Consider the following 19,435-nt stretch of genomic DNA (forward strand, 5'->3'; position numbering starts at 1 on the left):
GTTATTTATTTATTATTATTTTATTATATAGTTTTTGAATTTGTGGGTGGTGGAGGACTCTCGACTAAGCCCACCTCGCGGCTCGCGCCGCCGCAAGGCCCAAACAACCCTTCTGAGAGCACTCCTAAAACAATCATCTTTGTCCTTTCTTTATGGCTAAAATGAAGGCTAAGAAGAGTACTCAAATTCCCGACGAAATTCAACTGTGATCAACCGTAATCCTGCTGCTCCCACGCCGGTTTCTCATCGGAGATTCGCCATGAAGTATCGTTATGCAATGGTTTGTTCATCCAACCAGAATCGAAGCATGGAGGCTCACTCTATCCTCAAAAGCAAGGGCTTCAACGTTTCATCCTATGGAACTGGGGCTCACGTCAAGCTTCCTGGACCTTCTCTCCGAGAACCTAATGTATACGATTTTGGTACACCTTACAAGCATATGTTCGATGATCTCCGCCGAAAAGATCCTGAACTGTATCCTTTTTCTCCCCCTCCACGAAGACTGGTGGTACTATTTTCTTGTCTTCAGCATTTTTTTTAAACTAAATTTCCCAGTTGGACTGTTCTAGATCTCAGTAATGGTTTAACCTTAAAACTTGCATAGATACAAGCGTAATGGCATTCTGCCTATGCTTAAGAGAAATGCAGCAGTCAAAACGGCTCCTCAACGTTGGCAAGATAATGCAGCAGACGGTTTCTTTGATGTGGTATTTACTTTTGAAGAAAAGGTCTTTGATATGGTTATTGAAGGTTAGTTTGCCTTCTTGAATTTATGCTTGTGAAAGTTAATGGCTCTGCAATGTACGATAGTAGAATTCTTGGCTTCTTTTGCGAGCTCTAACGATGCTTTTTTTTTCAAGTTTACTTTGAGCAGTTCTGTGCTATATATATATATATATAAGATTTATTGTGACTATATTGCCATTGGGACTTGGTTGTGATTGATTGCTGTTGGACCAAGAAGTTATGGGGTGATTATAAGTAGTTTGATGATCAATCCCTAGCATTTATATAAACAGTGATTACATATTCTATATCAGCTTCAGGAGGTTTTTTTTATGTATTTGTGTTTTATAATTATTAGTTAGAAGTCATGAATCCTTGATGAAAGACTTTGTGTGAGGAAATTTGCTTGTAGAGAGGAAATGGTCAGTGTAAGATCAGGGTAAACATTAAGCGGGAGCGAAGTGGAGTCATCGGTAAGATATCGAGCTTTCATTGAGAAAAATGAAAGAATATACAAGGGCAATAAAAAAAATAATAAAAAAAAAAAAAACAAGCCCAATAAAACAAAACAAAAATCCCAAAAAGCTACAAAAAAGGACTCCAATCTAACAAAATCAAGCCAAGACTATAATTATAGAAAGGCTTAGTGACTGATGCCTACAAAGAGGCATTAAACCTAACCACCTTCTAGACCTCATCCACAAGACTGCTCCAACTCTCTCAAAATTTGATTGTTTCTTTCAACCCAAACTCCCCACAAAATAGTAAAGAAACTAGCATGCCACAAAATAGTGCCACTCTCACGAAAAGGTGACCCCATAAGCGCCTTATTGATTGAAGCAAAACAATCATCATTCCACACCCAAATTAAATCAAAGAAGGAGCACCTACCCAAAGGGACTTAACGAACTGCCCACAATAAGTGATGATGGTTCTCAAACTGACATTTACAAGATCACACTGTTGCGGGGACAACTCCGAAAAAGAATATCTCTGTACACAGTCCAAATTTTTACTCGAATAAAAAAATTTCTTCCATTTGTGACTTTGCTTTTTATATTGTACCATTGACCATACATGGTTTGTGGGAATTGGAGATGTGGATTTGAACCTCCGACTACAAAGGATAAAGTAGGTGTTTTTAACTTCTAAGCTATGCTTATGTTGGTTGCAATCATAGATGGTATGGAAGTGTTATTTAGGCACAGGAAGATTTATATTTGTGTCAAATGCATGTGTCACTGTCATGTTGGTTTTCAGGTACATTTAGTAATATAATTCATAATGGCTTGGATAAATAATATTATTTTTCCCTTAGAAATAGGATTTTCTTCCCTGTTGCAAACCACATCTTATAATCCAATATGATTTTTCTCATGTCATTTGATGTTTAGTAAAGACATAATTATGAAGTAGAACGAACGGGATACATCTGAAAACTAGGCAAAAGGCAGCCTAAGAGCTCCAATTTGAGAAAGTTAAAGCAGTATACTTAATTTTATTCCCAAAGGCCCGTTATAATGGTATTCATACAAAGAATTCAAATATTTGCTAATTTTTTAGGTTGTGCCCAGGTAAGCACTGCTCTATTCCATGGTTTCTTTAACTGATGATGGGAGGCTTCAAGAGATGCTGAAATTGTTGATGATGTATTTCCATAGAGAGTTTTTGTATTTACTGTGAAGAAAAAGATAACTTGTTTCTTCCCTTTGCCCTCTCTACAAAGGATATGCCAGTTTTTAGGGACAATTTTGATGCCTAATTTGAAATCACTCCTTGCTGTTAAGTTCTTCAATGGAAAGCTGCCAGAAAGTTATTTAAACCTTCTTACGGATATTACTTCTCCAGATGCATTTTGTCATGTGATTACGGAAGGGCAAATGAAAAATCCTCGATCCGAGTTTACTAGCAAATGAGGTTGTGGAAGTTTATAGAGATAAAAAGAAGCGAGGATGGATTCTGAAATTAGACACTGAAAAAGCTTTTGTTTGTGTTGATTTTCACCCTTATCAAGATTAATTTTATAGAATTTCTCTGCTATACTATAAGTCTTACAGATGGATTTCCAGTCCCCGTCGTTTGCCCGGTGGCCTTTCTAATTTGGAACCACTCCTCCTTTGCTAGCGATTACCTCTTTCCATAGGGCAGCTGGCACTTTCATAAACCTCCATCCCCATTTTGTAAGTAAGCTAATGCTCTACCTTTAAGGTTACTCATAACAAGGCCCTCTTTAAATGTAGGGAGTGATATGGTCTTCCAATTTACAAGAGTGCCACCACTCTCTCTAGAGGCTCCTCTCTAAAAGGAATCATATATAGATCTCTCCAAACTCTGTAAAACCTTCCCAAAGCACTAGAAATTGAGAGGCAATAGATTGGGATCTAGAAAGAAATGCATTAGCAAGTGTGTGTCTCCCACCTCTTGAACATAAAAGATTACCCTAATTTGAGAGCTTAGAAGCTATCTTCTCCTCAACTGGAGTCCAAAACATTTGAAACTTAGGGTTGCTCGGCAATGACATTCTTAACTCCTAAGTTAAGCAGAAGCCCGTTTCCAACATTGCAACCCCATCTTTCAGCAGCATTCTTTTCTTTGCTTTCATCTAGAATTGTGACCGAAATGGTAATCTTCTGCCCGTTGATTTTAAGCCCTAAAACTAGCTCAAAGATGTCGACGATCTCCTTTGACTTTAACTTATCTTCACTATATTCTAAGAACAAGACTCACGTGCATTTGATTTCTACCCACCAAGAAGCCATTTATGCTTCCTCTTTCATAAGCCTTCCCCAACATTCATCACATCAGCTACAATCACAGAGGAAAGGGCTAAGGTGTAACGGCCTAAGCCCACTGCTAGCAGACATTGTCCTCTTTGAGCTTTCCCTTTCCGACTTCCCCTCAAAGTTTTTAGAACGCGCCTACTAGGGAGAGGTTTCCACACCCTTATAAAGAATGTTCCGTTCTCCCCAACCGATGTGGGATCTCACATAAGGGGTCTCTTGCCTCAAGCCCCTAGATGCTTAAATAAGGCCTCTTAGCCATCTAAAACAAAGATTGAAAAAAGGTGATAGTAATATAACTTTTATGCATCCCATCCTTCTTTCTCCAAAGCCTTTGTTTTGAAGGACATCAAGCAAGAAATCCCAACCCACCACTTCCTAAGCTTTTTCGAAGTCAAGTTTGATGACTCAACCCACCACTCACCAACTAGCTCATTCGCCACGAGGATTAAATCAAGGGTCCATCTTCCAAAGCGAGCATCAATTGGATATGAGAGATGATAAGTAGCAACACATCCTAAGTTTTTTCGACATCAAGCTTGATCTCTAAACCTTTCTTCTTCTTGCATTTGTACTCACTAATTAGCTCATTTGCCACAAGGACTAAATCAAGGATCCATCTTCAAAAATGAACATCAGGTGGTTATAAGGATGATAAGAGGCAACACTTTCCTTAGCCTATTAGCAAAAACTTTAGCCACAACTTTATTAACACTAGTTACAAGGCTAATGGACCTATAATCAGCCACCTTTGGCACTCTGGTTCTTTTCGGGATGAGGCATAAGTAGGTTTTGTTCATGCACTTGTTTAGGACACCTTTGTCTCTTACCAAAAAAAAAAAAAAAAAGAAGATACCCCTATATTGTCTGATATTATGTCAAGGAACTATTGTCTAGTCTGGATTATTGCATCATAAGCTTGCGTTCTTGGCGTTCAATGTGTGCATGTTCATGTGTACTTCTGATATTACTCATTTATCAAGGTGGCTGCTTCTGAAATATTCTTTCTACTCAACCGTCTGATGATAATTATGCAATAATTGAGCAGATCTCAACACACGTGATCATGTACTGATGAAAACTGTACTGATTGTAAACTTGGAGGTAAAAGATAACCACGAGGAGGCAGCTATAGGAGCACGGCTTACTTTTGATCTTTGCCAGGAGGTCCAGCTCTCTTGAATTTCTTTTCATTATTCGTTTGTGTGGATTTGTTATGATTTTTTTTTTTTTTTCTTTTCTTTTTTATGATAGATTGAACGGGCTGAATCATGGGAAGATACGATTGATGATATCGTGATTGCCTTCGAGAAACATCAAAGAAGAAAGCTGTTGTATAGCATTTCCTTTTACTGAAGACACCATGATCCTACTGGAGTACGGATTATGTGCTGCTGCAACTGTAAGCATATTGGTCATTTTATTCGGTTGCTCTTATGTAGTACTTCTTTTTAAGAAACTAAAAACTAATGTAGGAAAATAGCTTGTTGGCGGAGCCTGCTTACATCAACTCTTTGTGATTCAGTTCATACTCTAATACACTTTTTGGACCCTAATAGTGTCTATTGGTCCTTGAAGATTCAAAAGTAGCATTTTAGTCCATGAAAATTTATAAAATAGTTCTATAATTGACCACTTGGGAAATTGCTAAGTTGTCCAATTTTAAATGATTTGATAGTTCTTATTCATTTTATATTATGGAATGCTTTTTTTTATTAAATTATAATTTAGTCTCTATAATCTTGTTCTTATAATTTTGATGAAAATTTTTAACTAGTCCATATGGTAGTGTCTTGATTGGTTGTCTCTTGGCAGTTCACGACGAAAGCTAGCAACAACTCCTCTAGCGGATCCACTCCTTTTGTGTTGCTTAACAATGTTTGTAGCCAAATTTAGGGTATATAGCCATTCAATATCCTTAAAAGATAAAAACAAGAAAAGCCAGGATGGAGAGAGGAGGAATGAAGCATTCCTTAAGGTTTTGGAAACATTTCCCTAGTTTTAAAATTGTGAGGTGGATAACGATACGTAATGGGCCAAAGCGAATAATATCCGCTAGTGGTGACCTCGAACTGTTACAATTTATTTTTTATTAATTTTTCAATCATTGGTAGTTTCACTTTCAATCATCAGATTTTCCGCTACGATAATTGGAAGGACTTTTTAGCCGATTAGAAGAATCTGAGCAAGGTACAAGTCTTATTAGCTCCACACTAATGATTCCGTTGCAGTAAAAGTCATATGAAAGGTTGCCATGATGTCATGTTTGATAATATCCCATGAGCTTTTAAACAATTATGCAGTAGAATCATATGGACTAGGAGACTTACTTGATCCCACCAAATTGGCAAGCAAGGAATGCTTCCTCTGTGAAAAAATCTCTTCAAATCAGTAGCAAATTGGCGCAAGGACTTCGAGTGATGAGAAACGGGCTAGTCCCCCACTTTCGACCAGTTTATTTAGAATGAAGATAAATAATGGGCAAAACGACTTTAAGGGCTTTATTATATATACTCTAATTACAAAAAGGTGTTACTAAGTTCATAGTGATCATTTATCAAAGCATGATTCTAATTATCAAATGCACTTGACTACTACCCAGCATTTACTGTAGACACGATACACGATAAATGAAAAACAAGATAGAAAAAGTAATAATAATAAAACGCTTGAAACAGTGTGAGAGAGACTTTCAGAATTAACCAATATAATTTGCAACGTCGTCTCCAATGAACATAATCCATAGCTGTTAGGTCTAGGATTTTTGTCACGAATAATAAAATCTTTATGAATGTTGCTTAAGAGTTAAAGAAACCCATCTCCTCAATGCTGTCCAAATCTTTTAATTGATTGGAAAGAGTGGAGATAATTGCAGCATTAACCTGAAAAGAACGATTCCAAATCTGAAAAGGCTATGAATAGATAAGAGCTTAAGCAGAATTATCCTAACCAAGGGGCTTAAACAGGAGCTTGGTTTGGTTTCTCATGCTTTTATTGTTAACCAAAACACCAAGACATTATGAATCGACAAGAGCTTGATTTTTATTGCTTATTTTAAACATGGCACTTGCTGTACAGACAACAAATCAACCTAAATCCACAAATAAATCTCTCCCCTACCCTATCAAATACAACATCCCAATCTGTGTTCTTAATCTATGAATCATAATATCCATTTAAAAATTTCAAACCAAAAAGTGAAAAACGGAAAACCAAAAGTTTTCTATTGAGAACAGATGAACCAATTCAAGTGCTCGTTCCACCTTTCTTACAGAAAGAACCACTAGTGTCCAACTAGCCTCAAGTCACTGGCAAGTTATTCATAACCGGTGAGGAACTTATTTCAGTGCTGTAGAATGATTCGTCTCCAATGATATCATACATAGGATAGTCCTTCTCTTCTTCCCATTTGAGAACCTCGCGTATATACCGAAATGCATCATCCACGGAGCCACGCTCTCGAGCTCGTGTGTGCGTAACAAACAACTTTTGGCCACTAATGGATAAATATAGCTCCTTGAATTTCACTGCAATGTAATAGTATGCTTGTTGTGCCAATGTCTGAATATTGGTGTGTGGTTTCACAGGACAGAAGTCATGAAACCAATCACAAGTCGACAATGGAACCTGATTTATCTTTTCCTCGAATGCATCATATTTGTTCAACAGCAGCACAAAAGGGGTATTCCTAAAACAAGGGTGCCTCACTAAATGCTCGAACATATCTCTACTAGCCAGCATTTTATTCTGCAGAGGACCCTTACTATGGGACCACATCTGGTCATAGTCACTCAAGGAAACACAAAATATCATGGCCCTCACATCTTCAAACATTTCTAACCATTTGCAACCATCAACCAATCCTTTGGAATTTATTTGAATTAGTTGGTATCTGTGACAAGAAAAAAGAAGTAACATAAATGTGAGAAAAAGAAAATGGGAGTGAAGAAAAGAATACCACATAGGGAAAAAAACTTTTTTACTTCGTTAATGGAGGGGGCAATTCTAGATTTTCACCATATATTTCAGACATGGGGCTCCTATCATCAAAAGAGAAATCCATAAAAGCAAGGCCATTGCTTTGACTGACTCCCTCAGCATACAAAATATCCTTGTCAGAAGGCTCGTATTCATTGCTTGAAATCTCTATCACCTGCAGAAACATCCATTGAAGATAACCAAATGGAGATCTATAAATTATAATTATACACTTCTGAGGGTTGGGAGAGGGGGAACCAGAGTTCAGGAGTTAGTAAACTATTATAATAACAAAGCAAAGAATGTGAGTCTTCATCCCACACCAAGAGCAGTTTATTGAGTCCGATAGTAGAACAGTAGCCAACTATTTCTTCTTTGGGTTCTAGAAGGCGGTCTCTTGAACCTTCGAGCAATTTTTCTCGTCATTTTGTGTCCTCACACCCTTTAGACAAGGACGTTTTTTTCAGCTCTTTGGAAATCCAAAAGTCCCAAAAGGGTTAATGTTCTTATTTGGATTATGTTGAATGGTTCTTTCCCTTGTTAAAAAGTGCTTCAAATGAAGCTTCCAAAGCATATTATCTCTCCTGCTATCTGTGCTCTTTGTATATCAGAGTCAGATGGCCAGTAACATATTTTCTTTGATTGTTTCTATTCACAGTAATGCTGGTTCAGATGGTTCTTTGTTTTCAACCTCCATTGGGTGTTTTGCAATTCATTCACGGGTAACATGCTCTAGTTGCTTCTTGGCCTCCTTGGGCTCATAAGTTCAAGATTTTGTGGTTCAATGTAGGCACAGCTATCATTTCAAAACTTTGGTTGGAAAGAAATCAAATGATCTTTCATAACAAGCAACTTCCTTGGTTAGATAATTTTGACTTGGCTCCCCTCACTGATTCCTCACAGTGGTCTCTTTCTGAACTTTTTGTTGCCATTTCAGGATATATTTTTCTGCTGTAGTTTTCTTTTGTTTTTCTCTAATTGCCTTCTTCTCTCCCTTGTGGAGGTTGTATCCTTTGAGCATTAGTCTCTTTTCATATATCAATGAAAAGTTCCATTTTTTGTTCAAAAAATAGAACAGTAGTCAACTATTACTGATTATAAAACAAGGTTTTCTAGTAATTTAATGCATAAATCAGTATCCAGAACTTGACGTAAAACCATCAAATTACTTTGCCTACATTTCAAGATTCGTACACTGCATGTCAAGCAATTTCTTTTATGGGTGTTATCTACATGAATATGAAGCATTTTCCCAATCCTGTTTTCTCCCTTCGGAATGGGGAAAAGAACTGTCAAGGTGTGGTGTATGCTGGAAAAGTAACAAAATCATCTTAATAAATATACTTACCCGGTCAAGAAAATATTTTGTAACATCAGGAAGGTTGAGCAGTTCATCTCTTCTCCTGTAAGTTTCCTGAAGTGCAGAATCTTTCCACATTTCATCTACAATTGGAGCATATTCACGCGTTGCAGCAGGAAAGAAAGCATCCAAGTCACCAGTAGCCATGATATTCAATAACCAATCAGAAAAATGTTTGAATCTCTGGTTGATTGAATATATACATTGCTTACTTTCTGATCCTGTTTCAGCTGCATACATTACACAAATCAGCACATAACGTACTCACCAAATTTTGGTTGCTTAATTTCTATTTTGCTTTCTCTACTACTCTCAAGTCCCAATAATATAGATTCCGTAACCCTTATAAGGTGCTCTGCAGCTAAAATTAAAATGCTTTTTTACTGCAAAGGCCAGAACACCAGTAATCACAGATCAATAATATCATTTTCCAACTTCAACCGTTAAATCAACAAAGGGGTTGAATTGAACTCATAATGTTTCTATCGAGAAACTAAACTTTCATTAAGATAAATGAAATAAATAAAAGGGCTAACTCCCGAACACCAAAAAGAAGAGGCAAAAGAAGCTTCAACTAGTAAGATGTTCAAGCCAGCTTACAGACACCTCGACTAATTTTATAGGATAATTACCTGACTTTAATTTATATGGTAGGTAAGGAAACTCAAAATTAATCTCATATAGGAATTCACAATAGTTTAAACACATTTCCATAAATCCCATCTACTTTCGTACCGACTCCAATGACCATTAGACCAACCTAAGGAGGTTCCAATTACAAAGCACTTGGATTGTAGACATCCAAAGGAAGCCATCATCAAAGAAGCACCAAGAAACAGGAAAAGTGGCCAAGAAAATTCCTTTCTTTCTTTCTTTTATTTATTTTTTTATTTTTTGAGAAAGAATAATGAAACAAAAAAATTCACCTTTTGAGTGCTTTCTACCCAAGTATTCTTAAGAAACTGTTTAGAAGGAACACGCCTCTATTTCCTCTATTATCAAGGAGTAAAAGAACGAGTTAAGAGTAATGAGTCATTCAAGTCCAAACTTCAATGAAGCTTGCCCCTGGATTAGAAACCCAAACATTGTCAAGAAGATGAGATAGCTCAGTCCACTTGGAAAGCTCTCTATCACTAAGCCGCCTTCTAAACCTGAAATTCCATCCATCACTTCAAGATTGTTTAACGAATTCTACAGAATAACCATCATCTAAGCTTGAGACCATATTTTCACCTATTTACAAACATTTTGGCTCCCTCAAAAAGAAATTTCCACCCTCTTCCTTATCCTCTAACTCAATTAACTCCATTCTAACCTACTGAAAATAAAACAAAAGGCTTTAGGATTTTTTTTTTTTTTTCAAGTGTCTAAAAAATTGAAATAATCCCATCCTCAATCTTTCAGTCTTAAACCATACTAAAGCCATTCCCACCATCAGATTAGTATTCAAACAATTTCTCCAAGAAAAAGCAAAATAGTTGCAGAAGACACATCCTTCTCTCGGTCTTTCAGCCATTTGATATTTACATTTTGGATCCATCGTTGGGCTCTAATGTAAGAAAGATGAAGAAACGCCGACTGGCAAAGTCCTACATTCAGTCTTCTCTATGAACAGAATAAAACTATCTATATGCCCCAGAAAAGGCACCATGCTCCTAATTCATACCGTCTTTCTTGGACTGTTGAGCCTCAAGGTAATCGATACTGATCAAATTTCATTTTAGTAACAACCCTCAATTTAATTTCTTGTGCGGAACTGCTAAAATATTCCTTTTCATATCATTCAGCTTTAAGCAACCTTTCAGTTCTGCATGTTCGAAAGAAATTAGGACTTGGCCGACATTTTTCAGCCTCAAGTTCACACACACCACGGACATAGTAAATGCCACAACCAAAATTATCACACAGGCTGATCAATCATATGGTACCACCCGAGTCAATTGCATGAGTGAAATTGTAAATGATTTCATCCAAGTGCCAGTTAATAGTACAGCAGGACCTCTCACTCATGCTATTAAAGATTGCTACAATCTGTGTCATTCCCACTATTTCCCATTGCTTACATAAACGAGTTTATGTAGCTGCTGTTAGATCCATGATGTCTTTGCAGAATGATGAAGTATCTTCCCACAAGAAATTCTAGATCTAAATCAACAAATTCTACTCAACAATTCTGGGATTAATTAAAAATAAAACCATCATATATCAATATGATGAATAAATCCGTTCAAATGCAAAACTAAGATATTTTCTTTGTAGGGAACCAGCTATAAATGGTTTATCACTAACCAAAAAAAGGTCCACAAAATTGTTTATTCATTGTCAACTTGTTATAGTTATTATGTACGTTGCACAGAAGTGACTAGTTGAGATGACAGTCCCCAATTATATCTTTGTGGTTCAAATAAGATGTAGTTACTTAAATGGTTGATGAAGGGGGAAAAATGAAAACAAGAAATTAGCCGCTCCGCTATCATGCCAATTAACTACCATACTTTCTGAAGAAATCTGTTGCATTGCTGGTCTAGGGCTTTTTATTGGTTAGTCGTAGGAATTTTTTTTCTTAAAGGAAACAAGATTTCTCAAAATATTTCATAGATGGATAAATAGTAGTTAATTGCACCTATAAGTTAAATACGTTTTAACCATAAATACTATGCCAATTGTTTGGTACTGTGATGATGGTTGATCTAGCTACATCCTGGTTAAATTAAGTGTGAGTCTCTTTTTATTATAGTTCCCAAAAAGGAAGTTAAATTTCTTTTCAATTCTGGAAAGTGAAAATTACGATTTATAATTAACAAACAGAACTTTATAAGAAAGCCAGACCTGAGACAGCCTTTTCAGCATCCAATTTCTCTTCAACAGTGGCTCCTCCAAATTTCTCGGCAGTTTTCTCGATAATAGCTTCTTCTTCAAACCGTTCCCGGCCCTCGAGCAAAGTACTAAGATACTTATATATATTGCTTTGAATCATAAACTTTATATTCTGGAGCTCTTCCGGAGTAAACCTGCTCCCATATAAAAATTTAGCCTGTTCCATAAAGACAGGCAGGATACCTCGAGTATTAAAATGATGCTATAAATTACAAATAAAATATACTAAGAAAGAACGGACTAAATGAGAGGACATCCAAATCATAATTTACCATGAAAGGTTGATTGGATGATTAAGCAAAACAAACAAATCATCATTATTGTTTATTACTACCAGTTTCTATAGCTTTATGTGTCTAGGGTCAGCTTATATGCCCTTCACATAAAGATCAAATCATAGTAAGCTTTTATGTCATTGAAGATGGGACAAGAAATATATAAGATCGGAATTAAACCAAATGGGAGTAATTTCGGAAACTAAATAAATGCTTGATTCAGGGCTAAAAGAAATAATGTGGCACGTGCCTGCTTAAACAAAGTGCTAGTTCCAGATCCTTCAATCCCAAACAGGAGAAGCTTATGAATTCTCCCATGCTCCAAGTACTCCGGCACAGACCTGCCGGACATGGTGGTTGGATCTTCTTTTGCCCCATGGGGATTGCCGGGAGGTACTGGAAGTGAAAATAATGAACACAGCAAGCGGGTTGATGCCTGCCTACCAATAATCATTATATAATCAGCACAATAATGTTTACTGCAATTAAAACCAAATGGCAAATGCAAGTGATAGAACCTTTCCCCATATGTTCCCCTTGATATTATTTTGGCCCTCTTCCTCATAAGATCCATCATCGTACACCCAGAAATGAGTATCTCGAGGACACTGCACATTGGCCAACTGAGAAAAAAAGACACGGTAAGAGCAAGGCACAGACATTTTTCAGCAGAAAAGGCACAAGAAGAATGCCCTGACCTCCCACGTATGCAAAGACAAACAAAATAAACAAAGAAAATGCAGTATCTCTTTTACATTACCAACCTTCCCACTTATTACATGTCTCAATTCAAAATGCCATAAAAAGTGACTACTGAAATAGAAAGATTATTCCGAAACTAGTTCGGGAATGGTCCACATCTTGTCTGATGGAACATCATAAACTTCTTGGTAGACAAGGACTTCGTCTATTTTCAAGCTCTTCTCACCAAATGGATATAAAACTATTTTCACAAAGACAACGCCTTATGGATAAATCTTAAAAAGACTAAATATACTCCTACATCATGTACAAATCAATCCCCACCATCTTTTACAAAGAGACCATGGAAGTATATAAAAAAGCACCAAAACCTCATCACTAACAGCATTTGCCATAGGGTGGGTAATGGAGGAAGCACATTTTTCTAGACTAACCCTTGGATTGAAACGACCATGCTAACCTTGCAGCATCCATTTTTTATAGACTCTCTCATGGAAAACGGCCACGATCAAAGAAACATGGAAAGATGTCAACAAATTCTAGGACTTGAAGGTTGGTAGGAACCTAGAAGATAATGAAGCAATAAAATAGGTCGAATTAAGCATTGACCTTGCCTCAATTGTACTGTCTAAAGAAGCAGATTCATTGAAATGACTTCCTAGTGTTGATGGGGTCTTCTCTACAAAAAGGTAGAAGCAATAAACCCCAATACTAGCAGAGACAATACGGAAAGGAAATCACCCTAAAAATGTGAAGTTTTTCCTATGAGAAATAGTGCATAAAGTCATTAGCAGCGAAAATCTACAAAAAAAAAAAAAAAAAAAAAAAAAAAAAAAAAAAAAAAAGACTATTTCCAAGTAGGTGCCTATTATGCAAGAAAGGCAATGAAATACAAAACCACTAATTTATGCACATAGGCTCATAATTTCTAGACAAGAATTCTCAATATTTTTAGATGAAATCTCAATTTCTTAGGAAGACAAAAGAGTTATTGGACATGGCCTTAGCATACTACCCCTTCAAGAATGAAAAAATCTCATTATAACTTTCTTTTGGAAACTATGGAAAGAAAGAAATCAAGGAATATTCACATAGAATATCTTCACCAATGTTGTCTACCGCTGTATCTTGGTGTAAATTGTCTAATACTTTTATTTCCTAAAGTCATACCTTCCTCTTTGTAAATTAAGAAAATCTTTTGTAAGCATCATGGATAATACATCATTTTTGTAAATTTCAAACATCAATAAAAAAATTGTCTCTAATTTTTTTTTTTTTTTTTTTTTTAAAGGATGGTTTCAATAGAGAATTTTTAGAAAATCCTAGAATACTATTAAAGATGACCTTATTAAGGTGTCCAAGAGTTTTTTTCCTCAATTTGTTTGAGAAGGCTTCAGGTGTTACTATAAATATGCAGAAAACGAATGCTATTGAGGTAAACGTGGAAGATTCAGAGGTTTGGGTGTCGCAAATCTTAGATCTAGGAACCTTTATCTTCTTACGAAGGAGATTGCGAAGACAGGTAAATTTATCAGGAATTTTATTTTCTTTCGATGCTTCTATTACAGATTTGTTAGGCATTCGCTCCTTGGGTTGATTGTCAGCCTCTTGTTTTGGGTTTCTATTTATGCAGGCTCTCCGTGAAGATAGCATAAATTATCTCAAGAAAATAACATAAATTATTAGCAAGTATGAAATGGATCAGATATCCTTTCCCAAAATAGCTTCGTAACAGGATTCTTAATTCAGCTGAATATGCCATTTACTGACTTTCTTCCTTTCTCTTAATCAAAAAATTAACCAGAGAGAGTTATAATATAAATAGCATGCCCACATTAGTTCCTTAACATTGTCAGCCAAAAAATTAGCTTCTTTTTTTCTCCCCTATTGTGGAGATTCATGCAAATTTAAGGTGCAATTGATAGTTGATACCTTCAGTACTCTGAGCTCAACCTTTGTTATTTCACGCCCATTTATGAAGACTTTCGTGTTCCCTTTGCTTGCATCCGCCCGAAGCTTACCTCCAACATTCAGTTTTGAACTGATTATCTTGTCCGGCTTCTCTCCTTCCTAAAATCAACGAAAAGTAAATAGAAGATGAATTTAAGATATTCAATGGGTGAACATGGATTGATTTTTCTTTTTCACCTTTCCCCAAAGCCCCGAGTCCTTGTCGTACCAATACCTTCCCGGCTTCAACTTCTGCGGGGGAATCGCACAGCCCAAAATCTCAGCTAATTCTTCGGGACGTAACTGCCTTCCATTCACAATTAGCTGCTCGGGTCGAAGCTGATTCGCCGGGCACTCCTTCTCAGCTTTCAGTATCTGCTTAATCTCCAATGGGCTACAGACTCTTGATAAAAGCCTGGAACACTTGCCCAGTATTGGCCTCTTCGACTCATCTATCGGCCGTCCAATGCAGCCCACGCACTTCCGTCCCTCTGGCATTGATCCCATTGCCTTAAGTAGACAATTACTGCAGTACTGTGCATCGCAGACCAAACAAGCTTCCCTCTCTTTCAACCGATTCCCTCTCCCACATCTACTACAAATTCCTCTCTTCTTCGATTGCTTCTCCCGGGAATGAGATAAAGCCGGGGATGTCATCACATCGGTCGTACACGACCTGGGAGAGGAAAACACATCTTCGTCGTCGTCTTCCGAATCTCTCGGTGTAACAAACGTTACAGTATTTGCACGCCTACCTTCAACCGCAGCAGGTTCAGATTCAGAATTCAAGTGCTGTACAGACAGTTCTGAACTAAACTCCGAGTGTTCACCATTCTGCGATTCCTGTTGAACTCTAGAAACCGAAGACGATCTCTGACTCTCCATTGGACTACGGGAATCTGCTCCATTCCTAAACCGATTAAACCTGGAAACCCTGGGAGCAATAGGATAAACAATCGGAATCGAAGAAGCGTCAGGGACCGAAATAATGGAAGGAGATGGAATAGAAAGTGATTCCAAATCAAGTGGTTCGATCTTCGGTAGCTCATGATCCACAGGAGGGCCTCGATACTCAACTGCGATGGAGTAATCAAGGTGTTCTTCGTCTGGTAAGGGTGCACCAGCAGGGAGCATCCTCCGCAGAGCCTCTTGCCAAGCATTCTCCTCATCGGTATCGGAAGCCATGAAAGGAATTCTTCAATGGATAGAGAGAAGAAAGGTCGTTGTTGGTTCAGAGAATCAAAGAAAAATGGCGAAGAATCCGATTGGGGGGGAGGGGATAATCTTGGAGGACAGAAGAGTTGAGAGCTCGTGGGAGTTGGCAGAAGAAGTAAACGGAAGGGATTAACGGAATGCGTTAGAGCAGTCTGGCAGAAGCGCCAGCATGGCCACTGATTGGTACTGTTCCTCTTTTGCCCTTTAAATTTTTTCCTTTAAATTGGTCGCAAATAAACATTATTTATTCCTTATTTTCATTTTTTTTTTTTCTTTTTCTTTTTTCGCAAAAAAATATAAAAAACAAAAAACATAATTATTTTCTCCGCTAAATACTTCTTTCCTAAATGAAAATATTGGCTCGGTGAAATTAAATGTCTGTGAATAGATGCTGACTACCTGCACTTTCTCAAGAGAGACCCTATGAAACTTCACTGTTCCTGGGATTGGCTTTGGGCCTTTCCAGCTCAGCTTAGGTGGAGGGTGAAGAAGGCCCCTCCCGGGGGCCCGAGACCCTATGAAGCTTCACTGTTCCTGGGATTGGCTTTGGGCCTTTCCAGCTCAGCTTAGGTGGAGGGTGAAGAAGGCCCCTTCCGGGAGGCCCGAGACCCTATGAAGCTTCACTGTTCCCTGGGATTGGCTTTGGGCCTTTCCAGCTCAGCTTAGGTGGAGGGTGAAGAAGGCCCCTTCCGGGGGCCCGAGACCCTATGAAGCTTCACTGTTCCTGGGATTGGCTTTGGGCCTTTCCAGCTCAGCTTAGGTGGAGGGTGAAGAAGGCCCCTTCCGGGAGGCCCGAGACCCTATGAAGCTTCACTGTTCCCTGGGATTGGCTTTGGGCCTTTCCAGCTCAGCTTAGGTGGAGGGTGAAGAAGGCCCCTTCCGGGGGCCCAAGACCCTATGAAGCTTCACTGTTCCTGGGATTGGCTTTGGGCCTTTCCAGCTCAGCTTAGGTGGAGGGTGAAGAAGGCCCCTTCCGGGAGGCCCGAGACCCTATGAAGCTTCACTGTTCCCTGGGATTGGCTTTGGGCCTTTCCTGCGCCTTTCCAGCTCAGCTTAGGTGGAGGGTGAAGAAGGCCCCTTTCGGGGGGCCCGAGACCCTAATGAAGCTTCACTGTTCCCTGGGATTGGCTTTGAGCCTTTCCTGCGCAGCTTAGGTGGAGGGTGAAGAATGCCCCCTTCCTGGGGCCCTGAGACCCTATGAAGCTTCACTGTTTCCTGGTATTTGCTTCGGGCCTTTCCTGCGCAGCTTAGGTGGAGGGCAACGAAGGCCCCCTTCTGGGGGCCCGAGTCATCAGTGAGATACCACTCCGGAAGAGCTAGAATTCTAACCTTGTGTCAAGACCTACGGACCAAGGGATAGTCTCAGGTAGACAGTTTATATGGGGCGTAGGCCTCCCAAAAGGTAACGGAGGCGTGCAAAGGTTTCCTCGCCCCTCGAGTGGGTCCTTTTTAGACATAATCCAGATAATCATTAAGTCATTATCAAGTCGTTACGTGTTACCACCACATTTTTTATATAATTTAGCGTAATTTCTTTAATTATTACGTTAAATTCACCGACTCAAGCACCTAAAATTAAATATTTGGTCTTTAGTCTTGCGCAAGCTTTTAACGATCAAAGAAGTGTTTATGTTATGTATAAAAACGATCAAAGAAGTGTTTATGTTATGTATAAAATGGGTTATAACGTGTTAATGTTTATATACCTATTTTACCCTTAAAATCTTATTTAAGAAACTTATTTTGCCGTTGAGACTCAATTATTTGAGTTTAGATGTCGGTTAAGTGAAATTTCAACAATGGAGATCGTTGATCGGATTATAACATAATACATTTATTATCGTTAATGTATACATGAAAATTGGGTTTTCAAACGAAATTATAAGATTTGATCGAATAAATGTAGTTTACGTGTTGATAAGACGTTACGAGATACTTATCTTCCACGTCGAATTGATACATTCATTCGGGTGCATCCATTCAATGATCAAAATTATAATTTACGTTACAAAACGAGTCATTATTTATGTCTTCCAAACAATCATTTGTCGTTTATATATAAATAATTATTATATCCCGTCACGGTATTTATTTGTAGTCTAAAATTTGTATTTCACATTTCCATAAAAGTTTTTTCTCGTGTTTCTCATGAAAATGTAAGCTTTCTATAACCGGTTACGTTTATTGCAGTGAATGTATACATGAAAATTGGGGTTTCAAATGAAATTATAAGATTTGGTCGAATAATTGCAGTTTACGTGTTGATAAGACGTCACGATTGGAGATACTTATCTTCCACGTCAAATCGATACATTCATTCTGGTACATCCATTTAATTATTAAAATTAAAATTTACGTTACAAAACAAGTCATTATTCATGTCTTCCCAAAAATCATTATTCATGTCTTCCCAAAAATCGTCTGTCGTTTATATATAAATAAAATTATTATGGTTCAATTTTCAAATAAAATTATAAGATTTAGTCGAATAATTGCAGTTTACGTGTTGATAGGACGTCATGATTGGAGATACTTATCTTCCACGTCAAATTGATACATTCATTCGGGTGCATCCATTAAATGATTAAAATTAAAATTTACGTTACAAAACGAGTCACTATCCATGTCTTCCCAAAAATCGTATGTCGTTTATATATAAATAATTACTGTATTCAGTCATCGAGTTTCTGTTAGTCTAAAAAAATTTAATTCACTTTTTCATAAAAGTTCCTTCTCCGATTTCTCGTGAAAATGTAAGCTTTTTATAACATGATACGTTCATTACGGTTAACGTATACATAAAAATTGGGTTTTCAAACAAAATTATAAGATTGAGTCAGAATAATTACAGTTTATATAGGACGTCACGATTGGAGATACTTATCTTCCACGTCAAATCGATATATTGATTCGGTTACATCCATTTAATGACTAAAATTAAAATTTACGTTACAAAACGAGTCATTATTCATGTATTCCTAAAAATCATCTGTCGTTTATATATAAATAATTACTACATTCAGTCCTCGAGTTTCTTTTAGTTAAAATTTTTAATTCACTTTTTCATAAAAGTTCCTTCGCCGATTTCTCGTGAAAAATATAAGCTTCCTATATCAGGATACGTTTATTACGGTTAATATAAACATGAAAATTGGGTTTTCAGATAAAATTATAAGATTTAGTCGAATAATTGCAGTTTACGTGTTGATAGGACGTCACGATTGGAGATACTTATCTTCCACGTCAAATTGATACATCGATTCAGATGCATCCATTAAATGATTAAAATTAAAATTTACGTTACAAAACGAGTCATTATTCATGTCTTCCCAAAAATCATCTGTCGTTTATATATAAATAATTACTATATTCAGTTATCGTGTTTCCTCTTGTCTAAAATTTTTATTTCATTTTTTCATAAAAGCATATAAACATATTTGAATTACCTAAATAGAAGGGTTACTTAAAATAAACCCGGAACTTGTGAATGTCTTACGTTTTATCGAAGCTAAAGTTTTTGATGCGAGATATTACCCAAACATTCATTTTCTTCGAGCTAGAGTTGTAGAAAT

At 37.3% G+C, this 19,435-nt stretch overlaps 2 protein-coding genes across 3 annotated transcripts; one reads left to right on the forward strand and one right to left on the reverse strand.

The window, feature by feature from the left end:
- Nucleotides 1–118: 118 nt before the first annotated feature.
- Nucleotides 119–8,272, forward strand: LOC111787843 (Ssu72-like family protein). 2 transcript variants are annotated; one of them, XM_087121248.1, is made up of 5 exons: nucleotides 119–474; nucleotides 605–750; nucleotides 4,555–4,673; nucleotides 4,761–4,908; nucleotides 8,143–8,272. In XM_087121248.1, the coding sequence occupies exons 1-4, from the start codon at nucleotides 260–262 to the stop codon at nucleotides 4,860–4,862; spliced, it is 582 nt and encodes a 193-aa protein (XP_086977374.1). In that variant the 5' UTR covers nucleotides 119–259; the 3' UTR covers nucleotides 4,863–4,908; nucleotides 8,143–8,272. The 2 variants fall into 2 exon arrangements, with proteins under 2 accessions (XP_086977374.1, XP_023523676.1); XM_023667908.2 differs by lacking the exon at nucleotides 8,143–8,272 and adding an exon at nucleotides 4,982–5,199.
- LOC111787842 (extra-large guanine nucleotide-binding protein 3) lies at nucleotides 6,524–15,987 on the reverse strand. Its single transcript, XM_087121247.1, has 8 exons — nucleotides 14,847–15,987; nucleotides 14,631–14,768; nucleotides 12,515–12,619; nucleotides 12,247–12,432; nucleotides 11,674–11,878; nucleotides 8,833–9,074; nucleotides 7,490–7,659; nucleotides 6,524–7,398 (listed from the first exon to the last, which is right to left on the reverse strand). Exons 1-8 carry the CDS (start codon nucleotides 15,831–15,833, stop codon nucleotides 6,807–6,809), a joined length of 2,625 nt encoding a protein of 874 aa, XP_086977373.1. The 5' UTR covers nucleotides 15,834–15,987; the 3' UTR covers nucleotides 6,524–6,806.
- Nucleotides 15,988–19,435: the final 3,448 nt, after the last annotated feature.

Source organism: Cucurbita pepo, chromosome 2 (assembly GCF_057944985.1).
Source record: "Cucurbita pepo subsp. pepo isolate OVF chromosome 2, ASM5794498v1, whole genome shotgun sequence".
Lineage (NCBI taxonomy): Eukaryota > Viridiplantae > Streptophyta > Magnoliopsida > Cucurbitales > Cucurbitaceae > Cucurbita > Cucurbita pepo.

Coding starts and splice junctions, on each gene's coding strand:
- LOC111787843 (XM_087121248.1), top strand. CDS start 260: ATGAAGTATCGTTATGCAATGGTTTGTTCATCCAACCAGAATCGAAGC. Junction 475..604: donor CGCCGAAAAGATCCTGAACT/GTATCCTTTTTC, acceptor AAACTTGCATAG/ATACAAGCGTAATGGCATTC. Junction 4,674..4,760: donor CTTTTGATCTTTGCCAGGAG/GTCCAGCTCTCT, acceptor TTTTTATGATAG/ATTGAACGGGCTGAATCATG.
- LOC111787842 (XM_087121247.1), bottom strand. CDS start 15,833: ATGGCTTCCGATACCGATGAGGAGAATGCTTGGCAAGAGGCTCTGCGG. Junction 14,769..14,846: donor ACTCGGGGCTTTGGGGAAAG/GTGAAAAAGAAA, acceptor CGTTGATTTTAG/GAAGGAGAGAAGCCGGACAA. Junction 12,433..12,514: donor AGGGGAACATATGGGGAAAG/GTTCTATCACTT, acceptor ATTGGTAGGCAG/GCATCAACCCGCTTGCTGTG.